Genomic DNA, 24,131 nt, shown 5'->3' with positions numbered 1-24,131 from the left:
GGCCAGAGGGACCAGTGATAGGTGGGGGAGGTTGTTTGTGCTGCTCGGTCGTGTCCGTCCGGCAATGGGGCGGTTTGGCTTCTGTGGCAACGATAACGGTGGTGAGCATTGTCGGAGGCGTGGCATTGGTCGTGGTAGTCGGCTCTTCTCCGGCGTATCCTTGAGACTACCTCGGCTGCTTGTTGATGTGAAGTCGAAGCTGCGGTGCGGGGCACCGGTGGTGTACAATGACGAGCGACAAGTGGTCCGTTCGGTGATCTTCCGTGATGCCAATATTTCTTTGCTTTTTGTAGTTCTCCGCCAGAGTCTGAGCTGCGTTGTCCTGCTGTGAGTGGATGGCGTTCCGTCTTGTAAGGGTAGTGTTGTTCGGCGGCCAATAGGATTGCCGTTTTTCTTTTCTCTTTGATCTTTGGATCCTTTTCATGTTGTTTTTCTGCTGTTTTCTGCTTAATCTAATTGAAGTCAGCAATTTGCTGGATCTTAAAAAAAAACTATGGAGACTGCGGCAGCGACGGTGGCGACGACCGCGGCCTTGGCTCCCGCCATGGCGGCCTCTGCAGTTTGGGATCGACGTAGGAATGTTAATCAAGATCAAGTTTCAGCAGTCGCATAAGCTGCAATGGATGGGAATACACAGCTTATATTATATGATCCCATCTTCTTCGTCGATATCTGAACTTCTGAAGTCTGTCGTACACAGCATATATGAAACCAGGATCGAGCCCTCTGTTTCATTCAGTACACGGATATACATACATTTCGGCGTCAGATATTCATGCGGCAGCGGTTTCTTGGGACACTGACAATGATGCATACATTTTTTCTAGAATACGCGCAACGGCACAAGCAGGATAATACTAGCTCAAGGCCTGAAGAATGCCGGCGGACGGGGACGAGCTGCGGCGGCACCACCATGGAAGGAGGTGTCCTTGAGGTGGTCGGGGGCGCTCTCGTACGAGTGCCTCCTCGCCAGCGAGAGGATGGCCTTGTCGGCGGCGATGAAGTAGGCCATCCCGGCGACGGTGCAGACGATGAGCGCCTGGCCGGTGGGGTTCAGGTTCGCCTTGGCCCACGGCAGCATCCGCACGCTCGCCGGCTGCATGAGTATAACAGTCACGAAAATCAGAGTCCAACGTGCATGAAAATCAGCAACTACCGTTGGACGGATGAGCTCACCGTTGGCACCGCAGACGCGACCGCGGCGACGGCCGCCGCCTTGGCTCCGGCGAGCGTCGCCTCTGGGGAAGATTTTAAAAAGAGAAATGCATTGCTAGTGTCAGACTATCAGCACACAACTTGGCTGAACTGAACTGAACTCTGAAGAAGTGGATCCTGATTCCTACGTACCTCTGGAGCAGCGTTTGGCGAGGGCGAGCTTGTTCTCAAGGTGGGCGCGGGCGACGGTGGCCGTCGTCGACATCTTCGCCGTGATCCTGTACAGAAACGGCTCAGCACAAAGAGTGCGATGATCGAGTGAGAAGAGATGGGCTGGCTGGCTGGCTGTTGCTTGATGCTTCGAGGACGAGGAGCTAGCCATGTATTTATAGGGAGCAAAAAGGTGGCGGCCACGCACGGTTTTGGGTGCAAACCGTGGGTACTCTGCTGACTCGTTTGGACTTGGATTGGAGTGGTGAACTGAGTTGGTGGGAAAGGCAGGGGGTGCCACTGCACGCTTTCTTTCCGGGAGCGGCAGGTTATCCAAAACTATGGTTGGAAATCCACAGACCACAGGATTTGATGTTGTTTGTTGGAGGTATCCTCCGGTCCTCCCTCGTCCTTTTTTGCGTGCCAAAGCTAGCTAGCAAGAAAAAGGAGATCTCGGTCGATCTAAAGTTAGGCACAACGGTGCTGATTTGATCACAAGCGCCGCCGGTTTCACTCGTTGTCGTCGGCGCGTCGGTCCGCGGGAAGATTAGGAGGCTGTTTGGTTCAGAGCCTCAGCTCTCCACGCCTAAGGTGAGGCGTGCCACGACTTCGTAGGCAGGCGTTTGGTTCTCCATCAAGGTTAGACTCGCCACAGCGCCACAGGGCCTTTGCCGCAGAAAAATTCGCCAAATGTGTGGCGCTCGATTTGCCCGCCATACTCGCCGTGGCGCGCCAAAGAAGCCGTGAAAATCCCCGCGGGCCTGATTAATAAAGTCATCGCTTCCCTGTTTCCTCCCCCGAAACTCTGCTTCACACAATCTTGACCGCCATGGATGAGAGCCCTTCTCTCTCCTGACCGATCCAACTGAGGAGGAGCTCGCCGCTACAATTGACCTTCTCTTCCCTGGTAAAAATCCTCACCACCGCAATAGTAATCTCCGCCATCTCGTCTATCTCATCACCTACTATTCATCTCAAACATGCAGATCTGGGCGTTCTTGTTTTTTCAAGAGAAAAATAGCAGCCTTCTTCCGTGATCTGCAGGATTTCCTAGTCTAGCAGCTGCTTGGTTTTGCCTCTCTTGCATCTACGAGATGCAAGAGCTATTCACAGGCACTAGTGCTGATGGTTCTTTAGCCATGGACCAGCATACATGCACAATTGATTCTCATGACTCGGATAATGATGAAGGGTTGTATGACCTTAATTGCTATCCACAATATGACTATATGAGGGCCCTCTTGAGGAGGATTCTGACACTTTGCCAACAACATATGGTCTTAAAAGACCTCCAGTTCATGTACGTGCTGATAATTCCTCATCTAGCAGTAGCCGAGTTGGTACGAAGCGCCCAAGAGGTAGCAGGTCGCCTAGTAAGAAGCGACAAAAAATCAAGAGTCTTTCGCGGAGTCCGCTGAAGAAATCAACTCTACATTGAAGTCACTCCAGCAATCTCTTGCTGCCCCTGCTCCTCAAATGCCCCAAGTTATTGACCCATATGCTAGTTTATGGCACAGGTTGGAGGTACTCCCAATTACCATGGATCAAAGAATTACTATTGGTATGCACTTGTCTAGCAAGAACAATGAAGGTTTGCGTGGTTGGTTATGTTGTGCAAGTGACAAAACTTTTGAAACTTGGGTTTGGAAGTTCTTTGACAAAGATGATGTTTAGGAGATAGCAACCTGTGTGGTTTGCTAGTTGCTCACGTGTGATGTTTAGAAGATGGCAACTTTTGGTATTTAGGAGATTGTGATGTGTCTGCTCGCTGCTTTTGGGAGTTGAACTTGTGCTACACCTATTGATCTGTTGATGTGTAGCGAAACACTTTAATGTAAGGTGGCTGGAACTTGTGCTATGGTTAGGACTGTTACTTCATGACTTTATGAATGATGGCTGGAACTTGCATGCATCTATCTTATTTTGTATCTTGATACTAAATTGTGGCTGTGACTTATTTTGCACAGATGGTATTTAACGGAAAATGATCCATGTTATTTTTTGTGGCTATTAGTAATGTACAAAATCTTCTTACATTTACTAGAGCATGTTGTAATCTGATTGGTTTGTAACAAAAATGGCATAATCTCACCACTCTAGCACTAAGGTGATTCTAACCAGATGTGGCAAGAAACCAAACATAAGCCACAGTTTTTTTTGCCAAACATGTGTGGAAGCAATCCAAATACACATGACACAAAATCTCACTGGTAGAAAAAGAGGCTTCCGTCCAGCCCCATTAGTCGCGAAACTGTAGGAACCATGACTAATGAAGTCTTTAGTCGCGGTTCGGCAGACGAACCGCGACCAAAGGCCTGGGCCCAGGGCGCTCGGTGGCCAGCTGGTGCACGTGAGGGGCTTTAGTCGCGGTTGGCCAGGCCAACCGCGACTAAAGGTGCCCAAAGGCCTTTAGTCGCGGTTGGCCAGGCCAACCGCGACTAAAGCTCCTCCCCTATATATACCAGTTCAGCACACTCACTTAGCCATTTGGTGCCACTTCTCTTCACAAGCTTCACAAGGGGGTGTAGGTTTGCTTTTGGTTCCTCTTATGCACACAAGGTGTTTGATGAAATGCCCCAAGAGCGTGAAACAAACATGATATGAAGTGTTGGAGCCACACTTGAGGTTCCTCATTTTTTTTCCTCCTCGATCGCGGTTAGCAACTTGAACCTTTCATGCATGTGTGTCATTGATAAAATATGCATGTGTGTTGTTCATTGTTTAATTTCTATTGTTTATAGCTAGTTAGTTTAACAAATGCATGATGGTTAATTATATATTTTATATTATAATAATGCAGATGAATCGGCAATGGATGTACGGTAACCGACTCTCCCGCGAGTTCACTACGAGTTTGAAAGATTTCCTCGTAGTGGCTAATGCGAACAAGCAGAAGGGTTTTGTTATCTGTCCATGTGTTGACTGTAAGAATCAGAAGGGTTACTCTTCCTCAAGAGAAGTTCACCTGCACCTGCTTCGGCACGGTTTCATGCCAAGCTATAATTGTTGGACCAAGCATGGAGAAAGAGGGGTTATAATGGAAGAAGATGAAGAAGGGGATGATTTCATCGATGAAAGCTATCTTGCTCATTTCGGTGATACTTTCATGGAGGATGCTGAAGGTGAAGGGGAAGGTGAAGGGGAAGGTGAAGGTGAAGAAGAGGCACGTGATGAGACCGTTGATGATCTTGGTCGGACCATTGCTGATGCACGGAGACGCTGCGAAACTGAAAAGGAGAGGGAGAATTTGGATCGCATGTTATAGGATTTCAGAAAGTCGTTGTACCCCGGATGCGATGATGGTCTGAAAAAGCTGGGCTGCACACTGGATTTGCTGAAATGGAAGGCACAGGCAGGTGTAGCTGACTCGGCATTTGAAAACTTGCTGAAAATGTTGAAGAATATGTTTCCAAAGAATAACGAGTTGCCCGCCAGTACGTACGAAGCAAAGAAGGTTGTCTGCCCTCTAGGTTTAGAGGTTCTGAAGATACATGCATGCATCAACGACTGCATCCTCTACCGCGGTGAATACGAGAATTTGAATGAATGCACGGTATGCACTGCATTGCGTTATAAGATCAGAGGCGATGACCCTGGTGACGATGTTGGGGGCGAGAAACCCAGGAAGAGGGTTCCCGCCAAGGTGATGTGGTATGCTCCTACAATACCACGGTTGAAACGTCTGTTCAGGAACAAAGAGCATGCCAAGTTGTTGCGATGGCACAAAGAGGACCGTAAGTCGGACGGGGAGTTGAGACACACCGCAGATGGAACGCAATGGAGAAAGATCGACAGAGAGTTCAAAGATTTTGCAGCTGACGCAAGGAACATAAGATTTGGTCTAAGTACAGATGGCATGAATCCTTTTGGCGAGCAGAGCTCCAGCCATCACTACTAGAAAAACACCTACTAATGGCGCACCTAATATGGCCATTAATGGCGCATCTGTGGTGCGCCACTAACAGCACGCCATTAGTATAGGCCACGGTGCGCCATTAGTATGCCTCCCAGGGGCCAGGTGCTTTGGATACTAATGGCGCACCACAACTGGATGCGCCATTAGTAACCGCGGCATACTAATGGCGCACTTTCCTGTGATGCGCCATTTTGAATCTAGATCTGGATCGTGATTTTTTGCCCATTTTTTGCTCGTTTTTTTTTGCTTGCTTCTTGGCACGACAATATTCTCAAATTTTGTTCCTGTTTTTGGATCTTGTTGCCATGGTCTTTTGCCGGAGAGGAGCTCACCGGAGAGGAGGAGGAGGAGCTCACTGGAGAGGAGGGAGGAGGAGCTCACCGGAGAGGAGGGAGGGAGGAGGAGCTCACCGGAGAGGAGGGAGGAGGAGCTCACCGAAGAGGAGGGAGGAGGAGCTCACCGGAGAGGAGGGAGGAGGAGCTCACCAGAGAGGAGGGAGGAGGAGCTCACCGGAGAGGAGGGGATTTTTTGCCTCACCGGAGAGGAGGGAGGAGGGAGAGGAGGGAGGAGGAGCTCACCGGAGAGGAGGGAGAAGAAACCATGAGGGGAGGGGAGGGGAGGGGAGGGGAGGAGGGAGGAGGGAGGAGGGAGGAGGAGGTCGCCGGAGAGGAGGGAGAAGAAACCATGAGGGGAGGGGAGGGGAGGGGAGGGGAGGGGAAGGGAGGAGGGAGGAGGGAGGAGGGAGGAGGAGGTCGCCGGAGAGGAGGAGGAGGTCACCGGAGAGGAGAAGTATGGTGGAGGAGAGAAGGGAAGATGAAATGAAGAGAGGAGGAGAGGACCAGCCATATATACGGCATACTAATGGCGCACCGCCGGCAGGTGCGCCATTAGTAATTTTTTTTTATTTTTTTTGATTTATTTTAAATTTTGAAGGCGGGAAGATACTAATGGCGCACCACGGGCAGGTGCGCCATTAGTAATTTTTTTTTATTTTTTTGATTTATTTTGAATTTTGAAGGCGGGAAGATACTAATGGCGCACCATGGTCAGGTGCGCCATTAGTAAAATTTTTTATTTTTTTGATTTATTTTGAATTTTGAAGGCGGGAAGATACTAATGGCGCACCATGGGCAGGTGCGCCATTAGTAAGTTTGAATTTTTTTGATTTTTTTTGCCTCTCTAGATCTTAAAAGCCCCGTATCTTTTTTTCTGTTAGGTTTTTGAGGATTTTGGATGTAACTTTTCGAGTAGATGATTTTCCATATAAAAAACTTTTTCATCCGAGTTAGTATGCAAAAGTTATGCCCATTTTTACAAATTCTCGCGAGATTTTGCAAATGAAGTCAAAATTCATATTTGCAAATTTTCCCAACAACTAGGCCACATATCACATGCGAAACTTATTTTCTTTTATTTTTTTGACATTTTTATCATTTTGCTTTATTTTTTTTAAACTGAAAAGGCGATCCACGGGGGGGGGGGGGGGGTGTGCATTCGGTGGAAGTGGTGGCCAAGGTTACTAATGGCGCACCGTGGCATGGTGCGCCATTACTAGTTTAACTAGTAATGGCGCACCACACCCACGGTGCGCCATTAGTACGTTTGGACAGGCGCACTAGTTCAAAAAAAATAATGGTGATACTAATGGCGCACCGTAGGCAGGGTGCGCCATTAGTAGTTTTAACACTAATGGCGCATCAGAAGGTGGTGCGCCATTAGTATATACTAATGGCGCACCACATGTCTGGTGCGCCATTAGTGTCATTTCCATCTATAGCCCTTTTCCTAGTAGTGCATAGCACCTGGCCCGTGACTCTATGCATCTACAACCTTCCTCCTTGGTTGTGCATGAAGCGGAAGTTCATTATGATGCCAGTGCTCATCCAAGGTCTGAAGCAACCCGGCAACGACATCGATGTGTACCTAAGGCCATTAGTTGATGAACTTTTACAGCTGTGGGGCAGACCTGGTGTCCGTGTGTGGGATGAGCACAAAGAAGAAGAATTTGACCTACGAGCGTTGCTTTTCGTAACCATCAACGATTGGCCTGCTCTTAGTAACCTTTCGGGACTGTCAAATAAGGGATACAATGCATGCACGCACTGCTTACATGAGACTGAAAGTGTACATTTGCCAAATTGTAAGAAGAACGTGTACCTTGGGCATCGTCGATTTCTTCCGAAAATTCATCCAGTAAGAAAGAAAGGCAAGCATTACAACGGCAAGGCAGATCACCGGCCGAAGCCTGCAGAACGCACTGGTGCTGAGGTATTTGATATGGTCAAGGATTTGAAAGTCATCTTTGGAAAGGGTCCTGGCGGACAATCAGTTCCGAAGGGAGCTGACGGGCACGCAGCCATGTGGAAGAAGAAATCTATATTCTGGGAGCTAGAATATTGGAAAGTCCTAGAAGTCCGCTCTGCAATCGACGTGATGCACGTTACGAAGAATATTTGCGTGAACCTCCTAAGCTTCTTGGGCGTGTATGGGAAGACAAATGATACAAAGGAAGCACGGCAGGACCAGCAACGTTTGAAAGACCCTGATGACCGGCATCCGGAATGGTTTCAAGGTCATGTCAGCTACGCTCTGACCAAAGAAGAGAAGGTCATCTTTTTTGAATGCCTGAGCAGTATGAAGGTCCCGTCTGGATTCTCGTCCAATATAAAGGGAATAATGAACATGGCGGAGAAAAAGTTCCAAAACCTGAAGTCTCACGACTGCCACGTGATTATGACGCAATTGCTTCCGATTGCTTTGAGGGGGCTCCTGCCGGAAAATGTTCGAGTAGCCATTGTGAAGCTATGTATATTCCTCAATGCAATCTCTCAGAAGGTAATCAATCCAGAAGTTCTACCACGGTTACAGAACGATGTGATCCAATGTCTTGTCAGTTTCGAGTTGGTGTTCCCTCCATCCTTCTTCAATATTATGACGCACCTCTTGGTTCACCTAGTCGAAGAGATTTTCATTCTCGATCCTGTATTTCTACACAATATGTTCCCCTTCGAGAGGTTCATGGGAGTATTAAAGAAATATGTTCGTAACCATCCTAGGCCAGAAGGAAGCATCGCCAAGGGCTATGGAAATGAGGAGGTAATTGAGTTTTGTGTTGACTTTGTTCCTGACCTTAAGCCGATTGGTCTTCCTCGATCGCGGCACGAGGGGAGACTAAGTGGAAAAGGCACGATCGGAAGGAAATCAACGATATGTATGGACGGCCATTCTCTGACTGAAGCACACCACACTGTACTGACCAATTCTAGCTTGGTGGCTCCGTACTTTGAGAAACACAAGAATATTTTACGCTCGGACAACCCGGGGAAGCCTGAATCCTGGATTAGGAAGGCCCACATGGAGACTTTCGGCAGTTGGTTGAGAAAACATTTAATGAATGACAATGATGTTGTAGATCAGCTGTACATGTTGGCCAAGACACCATCTTCGACTATAACGACTTTCCAAGGGTACGAGATAAATGGGAATACATTTTACACGATCGCCCAAGATAAAAAGAGCACCAACCAAAACAGTGGTGTCCGCTTTGATGCAGCAACCGAGAATGGGCAAAAGGTCACATATTATGGTTACATAGAGGAGATATGGGAACTTGACTATGGACCCTCCTTTAAGGTCCCTTTGTTCCGGTGCAAATGGTTCAAGCTAACAGGAGGTGGGGTAAAGGTGGACCAGCAATACGGAATGACAATGGTGGATTTCAACAATCTTGGTTACCTTGACGAACCATTCGTCCTAGCGAAAGATGTCGCTCAGGTTTTCTATGTGAAGGACATGAGTAGCAAACCGAGGAAACGGAAAGATAAGAAAACGATCAGTACATCATGCGATGATCCAAAGCGCCACATTGTTCTTTCAGGGAAAAGAAACATCGTGGGAGTGGAGGACAAGACAGACATATCAGAAGATTATAATATGTTTGCTGAAATTCCGCCCTTCAAAGTGAACACCGACCCAAGCATTAAGTTAAATGATGAGGATGCTCCATGGATACGGCACAATCGTAAGCAAGCAGGGACACAAGGGAAGAAATGATGTGTAATAATTTATTGTACCAAACTTTGTTGAATGGATCATGTGAATTATATTACCTGTGATGTGTTTGGTGTCCATTTTCGAATGATTCGAGATACCACTGATGATACATGAAATTTGGAGTGATTTAGTCATACTCCTGCCTAGGCGTATAATATGCATACTCGTAGTCTTCATAGCCGCCGCCGTTATACTGGTAGTCGTCGCCTTCTAAGTTGCCGCCGTCGTCGTCGCTGCTGTCGTCGCTGTCGTACTCCTGCCTAGGCGTATAAAATTTTGAATTGACTTAGTTTTATTTTTCTGAATTTTTTGATATATTATTTGTATTTTTAACATTTCGAATTGAATTAGTTTTATTTTTCTTAATTTTTTGATATATTATTTGTATTTTTAGAATTTTGAATTGAATTAGTCTTATTTTTCTGAATTTTTTGATATAATATTTGTGTTTTTAACATATTGAATTGAATTAGTTTTATTTTTCTGAATTTTTTGATATATTATTTGTATTTTTAAGATTTTGAAAAAGAAAAAGTATTTTGAAAAATACCTTTAGTCGCGGTTGGCCTGGCCAACCGCGACTAAAGGTCGTTGCGCGCGGGAATGCAAAAACCCGCCAAAAAACCCTTTAGTCGCGGTTGGTCTGGCCAACCGCGACTAAAGGTTACCCTTTAGTCGCGGGTCGCCTCCCCAACCGCGACTAAAGGGGGGGGCTATAAATACAAGGGCCCGAACCATCGCCTCCATTTCTCGTCTTCTCCGATTCTCTGCCGCGCCGAAGGCCTGCCGCCGTCGCCCTCGCCCTCGACGCCGCCCGCCGTCGCCCGCCGCGCTGTCATCGTCCTCTCGCGCCCCGGCCGCCCCGTCCGCCGTATGTTTGCACACCGCGCCCCGCCCTGGCCCACGCGCGCCGCCCCCTCTCGCCCACGTACGGCGCCGCCGGCCGCTATCACCGGCCTCCCTCGCCCACCGCGCGCGCGCCGCCTCGCTCGCCCGCCCTCAACGCCGCCGGCCGGCCTCGATACTGCCGTGCGCGCATGCGCGCGCCTCTCTCAGACAGAGAGCGAGATCGTGGAGAGAGAGAGGGGCGCCGCGAGCCACCGGATTTTTTTCTTTTTTTTCTTTTTTTTGTTCTTTTTAATTTTAACTAGTTAATTAGTTTAACAAAAACGGTAAAATAACTTAAAACTTGATAATTAACAAAAAAAACCGTAAAATTTGATAATTAACAAAAAAAACGTATATAAAACTTGATAATTAACAACAAAAAAAGTAAAACTTGATAATCAATATATACAACGACCCCGCGCGTCAATGTACAACGATCCCGCTTTAAAAAAATGTACACGACCCCGCGCATATACGGAGAGGGGGCGGCGAGGGGGGCGGCGATGCCCGCGGTGTTTTTTTGTTGGGATCGAGAGGGGGCGGCGAGGGTTATACATGTGTGTTGTCCTCGCCTCCCTCTCCGTGACGCCGTCGTCTGCCGCCCCGTCTCGCGCTCTACCGCGACACCCTCTCCCACCCCTTCCTCGCCCCCTCCTTTTGCCACCGCCCTTTCGCCACCGCCACCGCCACCGCCCCCCTTCTTCACTTAATTAATTTGTTTTTACTACATGTTTTCAGGACTGACATAATGGTGGACGATAGAGCTGACCCGATTATGGACAACTATGATCCGGACGGTGAAGCACATATGTTCAGCATCATAAACGGCGATATTCTATATGTGCCGACCGGACAAGAAGAAGATGATATCTCTTCTTATCTGAACCTTGACGGTGAAGATGAAGGGCGCCGTCAGCAAGATGATGCCGAACAAACGTCGATAAACGACGATCTTCAAATGGAAGTAGCAACCACCTCCGGCGCCGAGGTATATATATACATTGAGCCTCTGGTGATACAAACTAACTGATTTGAATAAATATGTGTGTACTAACGCGCGCGACTCTCTTTCTTATTTTAGCCCTCGGCCGGATCGTCGAAACAATCGAGTACGTCGTCAAAGCGTGGCGCAACCAAGACGATGAAACAAGGAGAAACATGCACCATCGAGGTTGTCGACAGTGCAACCGACAGGCCGCTGGAGCCCCGCAAGAACGCCACCAAGTTTGTCAACCAATGCGGAGCCGTTGTTAGAGACAACGTCTCGATCACCGTCCAGGAGTGGAATAAGCCAAAGAAGGCACGAATTGCTGGTTTCACTTTTGTCGATAAGAGAACAAAAAAAGATTGCTTCAAGAAGCTTATGGAACATTTCGTTCTACCTCCGGAATACAACAAATTCGATGAGGAGGGTAACAAGATTGAGGAAAACAAGGAGAGGAGGAGGCTAGTCAAACAGTTCACTCTTCATAAGATGGCCGACGCATTCCGGAAATTCAAGCAAAATCTAGCCCATGACTTTTTCAAGCAGAACAAGACTCCGGATTTCAAAGGACAATATGAGAAACTGAAACATGATTGGCCAGAATTTGTGAAGCAAAAGAAATCGGAGCAGTTCATTCAAATATCGAAAAAAATAAGGAAAATGCGGCTAAGAAGGAGTACAATCATATTATGGGGCCAGGAGGGTATCGCCTTTGGGAGCCTAGGTGGGAGAAGATGGAGAACGAGCTGAGGGCGCGAGGAATCCGTCCAGGTACGGAGGGATGGGACCCAAGGGCCAAAAGCTGGTGGTACGGGCATGGGGGAACGCTGAACCCGGAGACAGGGGAGTGTGTTTACCGGGGCAAAATAATTAAACCCACCCAAGCCCTTATTGACGCAATGAGGGATGCTCAAGAGGGGAAGATCAAGTTCAACAGAGAGAACGACGCGCTGACAAAACCCCTCGGGAATCCTGAACACGGAGGACGTGTACGAGGCATGGGGCACATTCCGTGGAAAATAGGGTTCACCCAGAACGATGACCCGTACGGTTACAGAAGCTGGAAGAGAAAGATGGATCAGCAAGCAGATGTTGTGGCACGGTTGGCATCGGAAATGGATGTGATGAAGAAAACCGTGAGTGTACTAGTAGCCGAAAGAGATGCAGCTCGGGCGCAGCATGAAGATCATCCAGCGGATCTCGGAAGCCAGCAACGGAGAAGCAGCGTGGCTTCCACGAAGGCCCCACCGGCTGGTGCAGATGCACCGACGATCGAAATTACTGCACCGAAGCCTCTGGTGGTCGAAATTACTGCACCGGAGCCTCCTCGCTACCCCGTGGACGATATAAAGGAGATGAAAGAATGTCATTTGTATTATCCTATCGGGAACATGTCCATGAAGGTAGCCATCGGCAGTGCTTTACCATGTGTTACCTGGAGCACTCCACCACAACAACCCCATTCAAGATGGCTATGCTCGTGTCACGGTGGAGGACATAGTCCAAGGGTTTGAGGACCTGAAGATTGACATTGCTACACCTGAAGGGGAGAAAAGACTTGGAGATGTCAAGCGCCATTTCATTCTATGGCAAAAGAAGTTTATCAAGTTTCCAGGCGAGGCGCCAAGGACAACAAGTCCACCCCCCTACGGTGGTGGTGGTGGCGGTGGCGGTGGTGGTGGTGGTGGTGGTGGTGGCGGTTCACCTACACCTCCGTCACGCCAGCTGACGCCCCCCAGTCCACAACGTCAGGCGGGTGATCAGACGCCGCCCCCCAGTCCTCGTCCGGCGGGTGATCAGACGCCGCCCCCCAATCCACCTCCGGCAAAGAAGCAGAAGCAGTCCTGGATTATTAACCCGGACCCTTATGTACCTAAGACCACAAAGGTACCGGAGCCATCACTGAAGCCTCTCCCCACAAGGCCTTGGGAACGTAGTGCCGAGGAAACTGCCGCGGCCGCGGCTGCTGATCATGAGAAATGGAAGGCGGACTGCAAGAAGAAAAGAGAGCCCGAGCCCAAGCCAGTATTTTCTGATGATCAAAAGAAGTGGGCTAAGTCATTTTTGAGCACACCGTCCCAAGCCGCGAAGAATCTGCCTGACGACTATGCACGTGAACTTCGTAGGCAGGCACTCATGTTGAAGGAGAAGAAAGAGCGGGCGGAGAACCAGGAGAACAAAGCCTTGGAGGAGGCCGAGAAAACGGAATTAGAAAGTAAAAAAAGCGGGAAACGAGTGTTGGGGGACGTAGCAGAAATTCAAAATTTTCCTACGTATCACCAATATCTATCTATGGAGAAACTAGCAACGAGGGGAAAGGAGAGTGCATCTACATACCCTTGTAGATCGCTAAGCGGAAGCGTTCAAGTGAACGAGGTTGATGGAGTCGTACTCGTCGTGATTCAGATCACCGATGATCCTAGTGCCGAACGGACGGCACCTCCGCGTTCAACACACGTACAGCTCGACGATGTCTCCCACGCCTTGATCCAGCAAGGAGAGAGGGAGAGGTTGAGGAAGACTCCATCCAGCAGTAGCACAACGGCGTGGTGGTGATGGAGGAGCGTGGCAATCCTGCAGGGCTTCGCCAAGCACCTACGGGAGAGGAGGAGGTGTTACGGGAGGGAGGGAGGCGCCAAGGGCTCAGGTATGGATGCCCTCCCTCCCCTCCACTATATATAGGGGCAGGGGAGAGGGGAAAGGCGCAGCCTTGCCCCCTACTCCAAGAAAGGGGTGCGGCCAAGAGGGGGGGAGGAGTCCATCCTCCCCAAGGCACCTCGGAGGTGCCTTCCCCCTTTAGGACTCTCCCCTTTTTCCTATATCTTGGCGCATGGGCCTCTAGGGGCTGGTGCCCTTGGCCCATGTAGGCCAAGGCGCACCACCTACAGCCCATGTGGCCCCCCGGGGCAGGTGGCCCCACCCGGTGGGCCCCCGGGACCCTTCCGGTGGTCCCGGTACAATACCGATGACCCCGAAACTTGTCCCGATGGCCGAAACAGGACTTCCTATATATAAATCTTTACCTCCGGACCATTCCGGAACTCCTCGTGACGTCCGGGATCTCATCCGGGACTCCTAACAACATTCGGTAACCACATACAAGCTTCCTTTATAACCCTAGCGTCATCGAACCTTAAGTGTGTAGACCCTACGGGTTCGGGAGACATGCAGACATGACCGAGATGTTCTCCGGTCAATAACCAACAGCGGGATCTGGATACCCATGTTGGCTCCCACATGTTCCACGATGATCTCATCGGATGAACCACGATGTCAAGGACTCAATCGATCCCGTATACAATTCCCTTTGTCTAGCGGTATGGTACTTGCCCGAGATTCGATCGTCGGTATACCGATACCTTGTTCAATCTCGTTACCGGCAAGTCTCTTTACTCGTTACGTAACACATCATCCCGTGATCAACCCCTTGGTCACATTGTGCACATTATGATGATGTCCTACCGAGTGGGCCCAGAGATACCTCTCCGTTTACACGGAGTGACAAAATCCCAATCTCGATTCGTGCCAACCCAACAGACACTTTCAGAGATACCCGTAGTGTACCTTTATAGCCACCCAGTTACGTTGTGACGTTTGGCACACCCAAAGCACTCCTACGGCATCCGGGAGTTGCACAATCTCATGGTCTAAGGAAATGATACTTGACATTAGAAAAGCTTTAGCATACGAACTACATGATCTTGTGCTAGGCTTAGGATTGGGTCTTTGTCCATCACATCATTCTCCTAATGATGTGATCCCGTTAACAACGACATCCAATGTCCATGGTCAGGAAACCGTAACCATCTATTGATTAACGAGCTAGTCAACTAGAGGCTTACTAGGGACATGGTGTTGTCTATGTATCCACACATGTATCTGAGTTTCCTATCAATACAATTCTAGCATGGATAATAAACGATTATCATGAACAAGGAAATATAATAATAATCAATTTATTATTGCCTCTAGGGCATATTTCCAACAGTCTCCCACTTGCACTAGAGTCAATAATCTAGTTCACATCGATATGTGATTAACACTCAAGGTCACATCCCTATGTGACTAACACCCAAAGAATTTACTAGAGTCAATAATCTAGTTCACATTTACCATGTGATTAACACTCGATGAGTTCTGGGTTTGATCATGTTATGCTTGTGAGAGAGGTTATAGTCAACGGGTCTGAACCTTTCAGATCCGTGTGTGCTTTACAAATCTCTATGTCATCTCCTAGATGCAGCTACCACGTTCTATTTAGAGCTATTCCAAATAACTGTTCTACTTGGAGATATTCTAAATTGTTGCTCCATTATACGTATCCGGTATCTCTACTCAGAGCTATCCGGATAGGTGTTAAGCTTGCATCGACGTAACCGTTTACGACGAACCCCTTTACCACCTCCATAATCGAGAAAATTCCTTAGTCCACTAGTTACTAAGGATAACTTTGACCGCTGTCCCGTGATCCATTCTTGGATCACTCTTGTACCCCTTGACTGACTCATGGTAAAGCACACTTCAGGTGCGGTACACAGCATATCATACTGTAGAGCCTATGTCTTAAGCATAGGGGACGACCTTCGTTCCTTTCTCTCTATTCTGCCATGGTCGAGCTTTAAGTCTTAACTTCATACCTTACAACTCAGGCAAGAACTCCTTCTTTGACTTATCCATCTTGAACACCTTCAAGATCACGTCAAGGCATGTGCTCATTTGAAAGTACTATTAAGCGTTTTGATCTATCCTTATAGATCTTGATGCTCAATGTTCAAGTAGCTTAATCCAGGTTTTCCATTGAAAACACTTTCCAAATAACCCTATATGCTTTCCAGAAATTCTACGTCATTTCTGATCATTAATATGTCAACAACATATACTCATCAGAAATTCTATAGTGCTCCCACTCACTTCTTTGGAAATACAAGTTTCTCATAAACTTTGTATACACCCAAAATCTTTGATCATCATCAAAGCATACATTCCAACTCCGAGATGCTCACTCCAGTCCTTAGAAGGATTGCTGGAGCTTTGCATACTTATTAGCATATTTCAGGATAGACAAAACCTTCCGGTTGTATCACATACAACCTTTCCTCAAGAATCGTCGAGGAAACAATATTTTGACATCCTATCTGCAAGATTTCATAAATAATGCAGTAATTGCTAATATAATTCCAACAGACTCTTAGCATCGCTACGAGTGAGAAAGTCTCATCGCAATCAACTCCTTGAACTTGTCGAAAAACATCTTAACGACAAGTCGAGCTTTCTCAATGGTGACACTTACCATCATTGTCTGTCTTCCTTTCAAAATCCATATGTACCTAACAGCCTTACGACCATCAAGTAGTTCTTCCAAAGTCTACACTTTGTTTTCATACATGGATCCTCTCTCGGGTTTTATGGCCTTGAGCCATTTATCGGAATCCGGGCCCACCATCGCTTCTCCATAGCTCGTAGGTTCATTGTTGTCTAGCAACATGACTTCCAAGACAGGATTACCGTACCACTCTGAAGTAGTACGTATCCTTGTCACCCTACGAGGTACGGCAGTGATTTGATCCGAAACTTCATGATCAATATCATAAGCTTCCACTTCAATTGGTGTAGGTGCCACGGGAACAACTTCCTGTGCCCTGCTACACACTGGTTGAAGTGATGGTTCAATAACCTCATCAAGTCTCCACCATCCACCCACTCAACTCTTTCGAGAGAACCTTTCCTCGAGAAAGGACCCGATTCTAGAAACAATTCATATTGCTTTCGGATCTGAATTAGGAGGTATACCCAACTGTTTTGGGTGTCCTATGAAGATGTATTTTATCCGCTTTGGGTTCGAGCTTATCAATCCTGAAACTTTTTCACATAAGCGTCACAGCCCCAAACCTTTAAGAAACGACAACTTAGGTTTCTCCAAACGGCGTCGTCTCAACGGAATTATGTGGTGCCCTATTTAAAGTGAATGTGGTTGTCTCTAATGCCTAACCCATGAACGATAGTGGTAACTCGACAAGAGACATCATGGTATGCACCATATCCAATAGGGTGCAACTATGACGTTTGGACACACCATCACACTATGGTGTTCCAGGCGGTATTAATTGTGAAACAATTTCCACAATGTCTTAATTGTGTGCCAAAACTCATAATTCAGATATTCATCTCTATGATCATCTCATAGATCTTTTATCCTCTTGTCACGATGATCTTTCAACTTCACACTGAAATTACTTGAACCTTTCAATAATTCAGACTCGTGATTCATCAAGTAAATATACTCAACATCTACTCGAATCATCTGTGAAGTAAGAACATAACGATATTCACTGCATGCCTCAGCACTCATTGGACTGCACACATCAAAATGTGTTGCTTCCAACAAGTTGCTATCTTGTTCCATTTTACTGAAACCGAGGCTTTTCAGTCATCTTGCCTATGTGGTATGATTTGCATATCTCAAGTGATCCAAAATCAAGTGAGTCCGAATGATCCATTTGCATGGAGTTTCTTCATGCATATACACCAATAGACATGGTTCGCATGTCTCAAACTTTTCAAAAACGAGTGAGTCCAAAGATCCATCAACATGGAGCTTCTTCATGCGTTTTATACTGATATGACTTACGTGGCAGTGCCACAAGTAGGTGGTACTATCATTACTATCTTTTGGCATGAACATGTGTATCACTACGATCGAGATTTAATAAACCATTCATTTTAGGTGTAAGACCATTGAAGGTATTATTCAAATAAATAGAGTAACCATTATTCTCCTTAAATGAATAACCGTATTGCGATAGACGTAATCCAATCATGTCTATGCTCAACGCAAACACCAAATAACAATTATTTAGGTTTAACACCAATCTCTTTGGTAGAGGGAGCGTGCGATGCTTGATCATATCAAGCTTGGAAAAACTTCCAACACATATCGTCAGCTCACCTTTAGCTAGTCTCCGTTTATTCTGTAGCCTTTTGTTTCGAGTTACTAACACTTAGCAACCGAACCGGTATCTAATACCCTGGTGCTACTAGGAGTACTAGCAAAGTACACATTAACACAATGTATATCCAATATACTTCTATCGACCTTGCCAGCCTTCTTATCTACCAAGTATCTAGGGTAATTCTGCTCTAGTGGTTGTTCCCCTTATTACAGAAGCACTTAGTCTCGGGTTTGGGTTTTACCTTGGGTTTCTTCACTAGAGCAGCAGCTGATTTGCCGTTTCATGAAGTATCCCTTCTTGCCCTTGCCCTTCTTGAAACTAGTGGTTTCACCAACCATCAACAATTGATGCTCCTTCTTGATTTCTACTTTCGCGGTGTCAAACATCGCGAATACCTCAAGGATCATCATATCTATCCCTGATATGTTATAGTTCATCACGAAGCTCTAACAACTTGGTGGCAATGACTTTGGAGAACCATCACTGTCTTATCTGGAAGATCAACTCCCACTCGATTCAAATGATTGTTGTACTCAGACAATCTGAGCACAAGCTCAACAATTGAGCTTTTCTCCTTAGTTTGCAGGTTAAGAAAATCGTCGGAGGTCTCATACCTCTTGACGTGGGCACGAGCCTGAAATCCCAATTTCAGCCCTCGAAACATCTCGTATGTTCCGCGACATTTCGAAAAATGTCTTTGGTGCCTCAACTCTAAACCGTTTCACTGAACTATCACGTAGTTATCAAAACATGTACAAACGACGTTTGGGGTTCAGCACACTGAGCGGTGCATTAAGGACATAAGCTTTCTATGAAGCAATGAGGACAATCCTCAGTTTACGGACCTAGTCCGCATAATTGCTACTATCAACTTTCAACTAATTTTTCTCTAGGAACATATCTAAACAGTAGAACTATAGCGTGAGCTACGACATAATTTGCAAAAACCTTTTGACTATGTTCAGGATAATTAAGTTCATCTTATGAACTCCCACTCAGATAGACATCCCTCTAGTCATCTAAGTGATTACATGATCCGAGTCAAACTAGGCCGTGTCCGATCATCACATGAGACGGACTAGTCATCATCGGTGAACATCTTCATGTTGATCGTATCTTCTATACGACTCATGTTCGACCTTTCGGTCTCCGTGTTCCGAGGCCATGTCTGTACATGCTAGGCTCGTCAAGTTAACCCTAAGTGTTTTGCATGTGTTCCGAGGCCATGTCTGTACATGCTAGGCTCGTCAACACCCGTTGTATTTGAACGTCTGAATAAAACACCCGATCATCACGTGATGTTTTGAAACAGCGAACTGTCGCAACGGTGCACAGTTAGGGGAGAACACTTCTTGAAATTGTTGTAAGGGATCATCTTATTTACTACCGTCGTTCTAAGCAAGTAAGATGTATAAACATGATAAACATCACATGCAATCAAATAGTGACATGATATGGCCATCATCACTTTGCTCCTTTTGATCTCCATCTTCGGGGCTCCATGATCATCATCGTCACCGGCATGACACCATGATCTCCATCATCATGATCTCCATCATCGTGTCTTCATGAAGTTGCCTCGCCAACTATTACTTCTACTACTATGGCTAACGGTTAGCAATAAAGTAAAGTAATTACATGACGTTTAAGTTGACACGCAGGTCACAAATAAATAAAGACAACTCCTATGGCTCCTGCCGGTTGTCATACTCATTGACATGCAAGTCGTGATTCCTATTACAAGAACATGATCAATCTCATACATCACATATATCATTCATCACATCCTTTTTGGCCATATCACATCACATAGCATACCCTGCAAAAACAAGTTAGACGTCCTCTAATTGTTGTTTGCATGTTTTACGTGGCTGCTATGGGTTTCTAGCAAGAACGTTTCTTACCTACGCATGAACCACAACGTGATATGCCAATTGCTATTTACCCTTCATAAGGACCCTTTTCATCGAATCCGATCCGACTAAAGTGGGAGAGACAGACACCCGCCAGCCACCTTATGCAACTAGTGCATGTTTGTCGGTGGAACCGGTCTCACGTAAGCGTACGTGTAAGGTTGGTCCGGGCCGCTTCATCCCACGATGCCGCCGAATCAAGATAAGACTAGTAACGGCAAGCATATTGAACAATATCGACGCCCACAACTACTTTGTATTCTACTCGTGCAAAGAATCTACGCAATAGACCTAGCTCATGATGCCACTGTTGGGGAACGTAGCAGAAATTCAAAATTTTCCTACGTATCACCAAGATCTATCTATGGAGAAACTAGCAACGAGGGGAAAGGAGAGTGCATCTACATACCCTTGTAGATCGCTAAGCGGAAGCGTTCAAGTGAACGAGGTTGATGGAGTCGTACTCGTCGTGATTCAGATCACCGATGATCCTAGTGCCGAACGGACGGCACCTCCGCGTTCAACACACGTACAGCTCGACGATGTCTCCCATGCCTTGATCCAGCAAGGAGAGAGGGAGAGGTTGAGGAAGACTCCATCCAGCAGCAGCACAACGGCGTGGTGGTGATGGAGGAGCGTGGCAATCCTGCAGGGCTTCGCCAAGCACCTACGGGAGAGGAGGAGGTGTTACGGGAGGGAGGGAGGCGCCAAGGGCTCAGGTATGGATGCCCTCCCTCCCCTCCACTATATATAGGGGCAGGGGAGAGGGGAAAGGCGCAGCCTTGCCCCCTACTCCAAGAAAGGGGTGCGGCCAAGAGGGGGGGAGGAGTCCATCCTCCCCAAGGCACCTCGGAGGTGCCTTCCCCCTTTAGGACTCTCCCCTTTTTCCTATATCTTGGCGCATGGGCCTCTAGGCGCACCCCCTACAGCCCATGTGGCCCCCCGGGGCAGGTGGCCCCACCCGGTGGGCCCCCGGGACCCTTCCGGTGGTCCCGGTACAATACCGATGACCCCGAAACTTGTCCCGATGGCCGAAACAGGACTTCCTATATATAAATCTTTACCTCCGGACCATTCCGGAACTCCTCGTGACGTCCGGGATCTCATCCGGGACTCCGAACAACATTCGGTAACCACATACAAGCTTCCTTTATAACCCTAGCGTCATCGAACCTTAAGTGTGTAGACCCTACGGGTTCGGGAGACATGCAGACATGACCGAGATGTTCTCCGGTCAATAACCAACAGCGGGATCTGGATACCCATGTTGGCTCCCACATGTTCCACGATGATCTCATCGGATGAACCACGATGTCAAGGACTCAATCGATCCCGTATACAATTCCCTTTGTCTAGCGGTATGGTACTTGCCCGAGATTCGATCGTCGGTATACCGATACCTTGTTCAATCTCGTTACCGGCAAGTCTCTTTACTCGTTACGTAACACATCATCCCGTGATCAACCCCTTGGTCACATTGTGCACATTATGATGATGTCCTACCGAGTGGGCCCAGAGATACCTCTCCGTTTACACGGAGTGACAAAATCCCAATCTCGATTCGTGCCAACCCAACAGACACTTTCAGAGATACCCGTAGTGTACCTTTATAGCCACCCAGTTACGTTGTGACGTTTGGCACACCCAAAGCACTCCTACGGCATCCGGGAGTTGCACAATCTCATGGTCTAAGGAAATGATACTTGACATTAGAAAAGCTTTAGCATACGAACTACATGATCTTGTGCTAGGCTTAGGATTGGGTCTTTGTCCATCACATCATTCTCCTAATGATGTGATCCCGTTAACAACGACATCCAATGTCCATGGTCAGGAAACCGTAACCATCTATTGATTAACGAGCTAGTCAACTAGAGGCTTACTAGGGACATGGTGTTGTCTATGTATCCACACATGTATCTGAGTTTCCTATCAATACAATTCTAGCATGGATAATAAACGATTATCATGAACAAGGAAATATAATAATAATCAATTTATTATTGCCTCTAGGGCATATTTCCAACAACGAGTTGCCCAGCTCGGGGAACAAAGTAAACAATCGATTGCCCTGCTTATAGTGAAAGCCGCCGGTCCGGATGACCCCGATATCATAGCAGCTGCGACAGCACATGGATTGACTGTAACGAGTGCCAGAGAACAAGCGGCCAACTTAGGTATTACTCTTCGTGAACTGTTAGGCCTTGATGAGGCGCCAGTGAAGGAGGTAGTAATTACATATGTGAAGAATGGGCCTCTCGTCGAGCCTGCGCAGGAAGAGGATCTACCTCCACAAATGAAAGGTCTGCTGAAATGGTACAAGGGTTACATAAAAAATAAAAATGCCAAAGAATATATTTATGCGGAAGTTAGATATGAGCATCACTTCAAACATTACTATGTACAAATTCATCTGAGTGAATTGTTCCAGCTTTTCAATCTGCGCGAGCTCGACAAATCTATCATCAGTTGCTACGTTCTGTAAGTGATTTATTTCTACCCCATCTCGTTCATATTGCCTGCACTATATATATGTCCTAACTATATTGTTGTGTCCGCTATTATACATGCAGAATGAAGATTAAGGAATGCAGAGTAAGGAACATCCATGATGTTGGGTTCATTGACCCACACATCGTTAATGGATATGTGTTGGATCATCACCCCGCCGACATGGAGGCAGATCTGTCTTGAGCACATTCTCTTTTGTTTACTCCATGCATGGTATGTGGCCGGCTAATCGATGAGTTATGCATGACGTACTGTGCATGTATCGTGTCCGCAGGTTCCACTGGATTCTGCTAGTAATTAAAGTTGACACCTCAGAATGTCTCGTCCACGACTCTCTGAATATGGATCCAAAGCTTTGGGGCGGCATGAGAAGAATGCTGCAGAAGTAATTATTTTCATTCATTTGCGCTCTATATCGATCGGCCTATTTCGTTCATTTCCTAATATCAAGTAACTAATAACTCTCTTGTTCATTTAATTTTCTTTGCCTCGTAGGGTTTGGAGACGGTTCGTAGATACAAAGGTCGGTGAATTCAAAAAAGAGCTAGAATTTAAAAGGTCAAAGGCTAAGAATGGTGGGGATATTCAGCCAGCGGGGACCAATCTATGTGAATACTATGTCTGTGAGATGATCCGGAGATACACCTCTGAGCGGCGGGTTCCGAGTGATACCAATGCTCAGAGGAATAACCTCCGGATGATGCTTAGTCCAGAAGCTCGCTTCCGACCACTTCAAGAGGAACTAGCTGGATGGTTCAGGAGGGAAGTCCTCCATCCTAAAGGAGAACACCATTACGAGGACGTAGAACTTTATATGCATTAAATTATGTATGGAAACTTGTTCAAAATTGTATATGGTCATCCGATGATATTGAATATATATTGTATATTCCTCTTGAATTCTTTTTGGTTCTAATTTCAAATTTGTTTGAAATTGTACATTCATATGCATGTATGTAGTACCGTAGAATATGTGAAACTCCTTCAAAATTAAAATAAAGCACAAAAGAAATAAAACAATACAAATTAAACAGAAAACAGGTTTAGGGGGGGGGGGGGGCTAAAACCCTAAACCTGCGGCGGCTTTTAGTCGCGGTTGGCCGGAAGAACCGCGACTAAAGGTCCTCCGCCCCGACGGCCGCCTGGCGCCCACGTGGACGGGCCTTTAGTCGCGGTTCTTAAGCAACCGCGACTAAAGGGGGGGGGGCCTTTAATCGCGCCTATTTGGTCGCGGTTGCGCAACCGCGACTAATGGCAGTTGCGAACCGCGACCAAAGGCCCTTTTTCCACCAATGTCTGCCACACCTAACCTAAGGCATGGCTACCAACCAAACAATCTGATTTTGCCACACATTATGGCAAGCCACACTTGTGGCTAGTGACTAACCTTAGGTGTGGCAATTTGAGTCTCCAACCAAACAACCCCTAGATTTTGAGCGGCCCTCCCAGTTTGCGGGTGAAACCGGCGGCATCACTGTGTCCCCGCTGGACTAGCCCTTCTCCGTCTGATTCTATACACAAAGCGTAGGGCATTTCTCCATGGATTTGCT

The 24,131-nt window shown here is 47.0% G+C and overlaps 1 protein-coding gene across 1 annotated transcript; it reads right to left on the bottom strand.

The window, feature by feature from the left end:
* Positions 1-641: 641 nt before the first annotated feature.
* LOC123151381 (early nodulin-93-like) lies at positions 642-1,504 on the bottom strand. The gene is made up of 3 exons (XM_044571106.1): positions 1,348-1,504; positions 1,177-1,238; positions 642-1,096 (listed from the first exon to the last, which is right to left on the bottom strand). The coding sequence occupies exons 1-3, from the start codon at positions 1,418-1,420 to the stop codon at positions 863-865; spliced, it is 369 nt and encodes a 122-aa protein (XP_044427041.1). The 5' UTR covers positions 1,421-1,504; the 3' UTR covers positions 642-862.
* Between the last annotated feature and the right edge of the window lie 22,627 nt (positions 1,505-24,131).

Source organism: Triticum aestivum, chromosome 7A (assembly GCF_018294505.1).
Source record: "Triticum aestivum cultivar Chinese Spring chromosome 7A, IWGSC CS RefSeq v2.1, whole genome shotgun sequence".
NCBI classification, from domain to species: Eukaryota; Viridiplantae; Streptophyta; class Magnoliopsida; order Poales; family Poaceae; genus Triticum; species Triticum aestivum.
The sequence above is the reverse complement of the archived record's forward strand: the minus strand, read 5'-3'. Positions and strand labels throughout refer to the sequence as shown.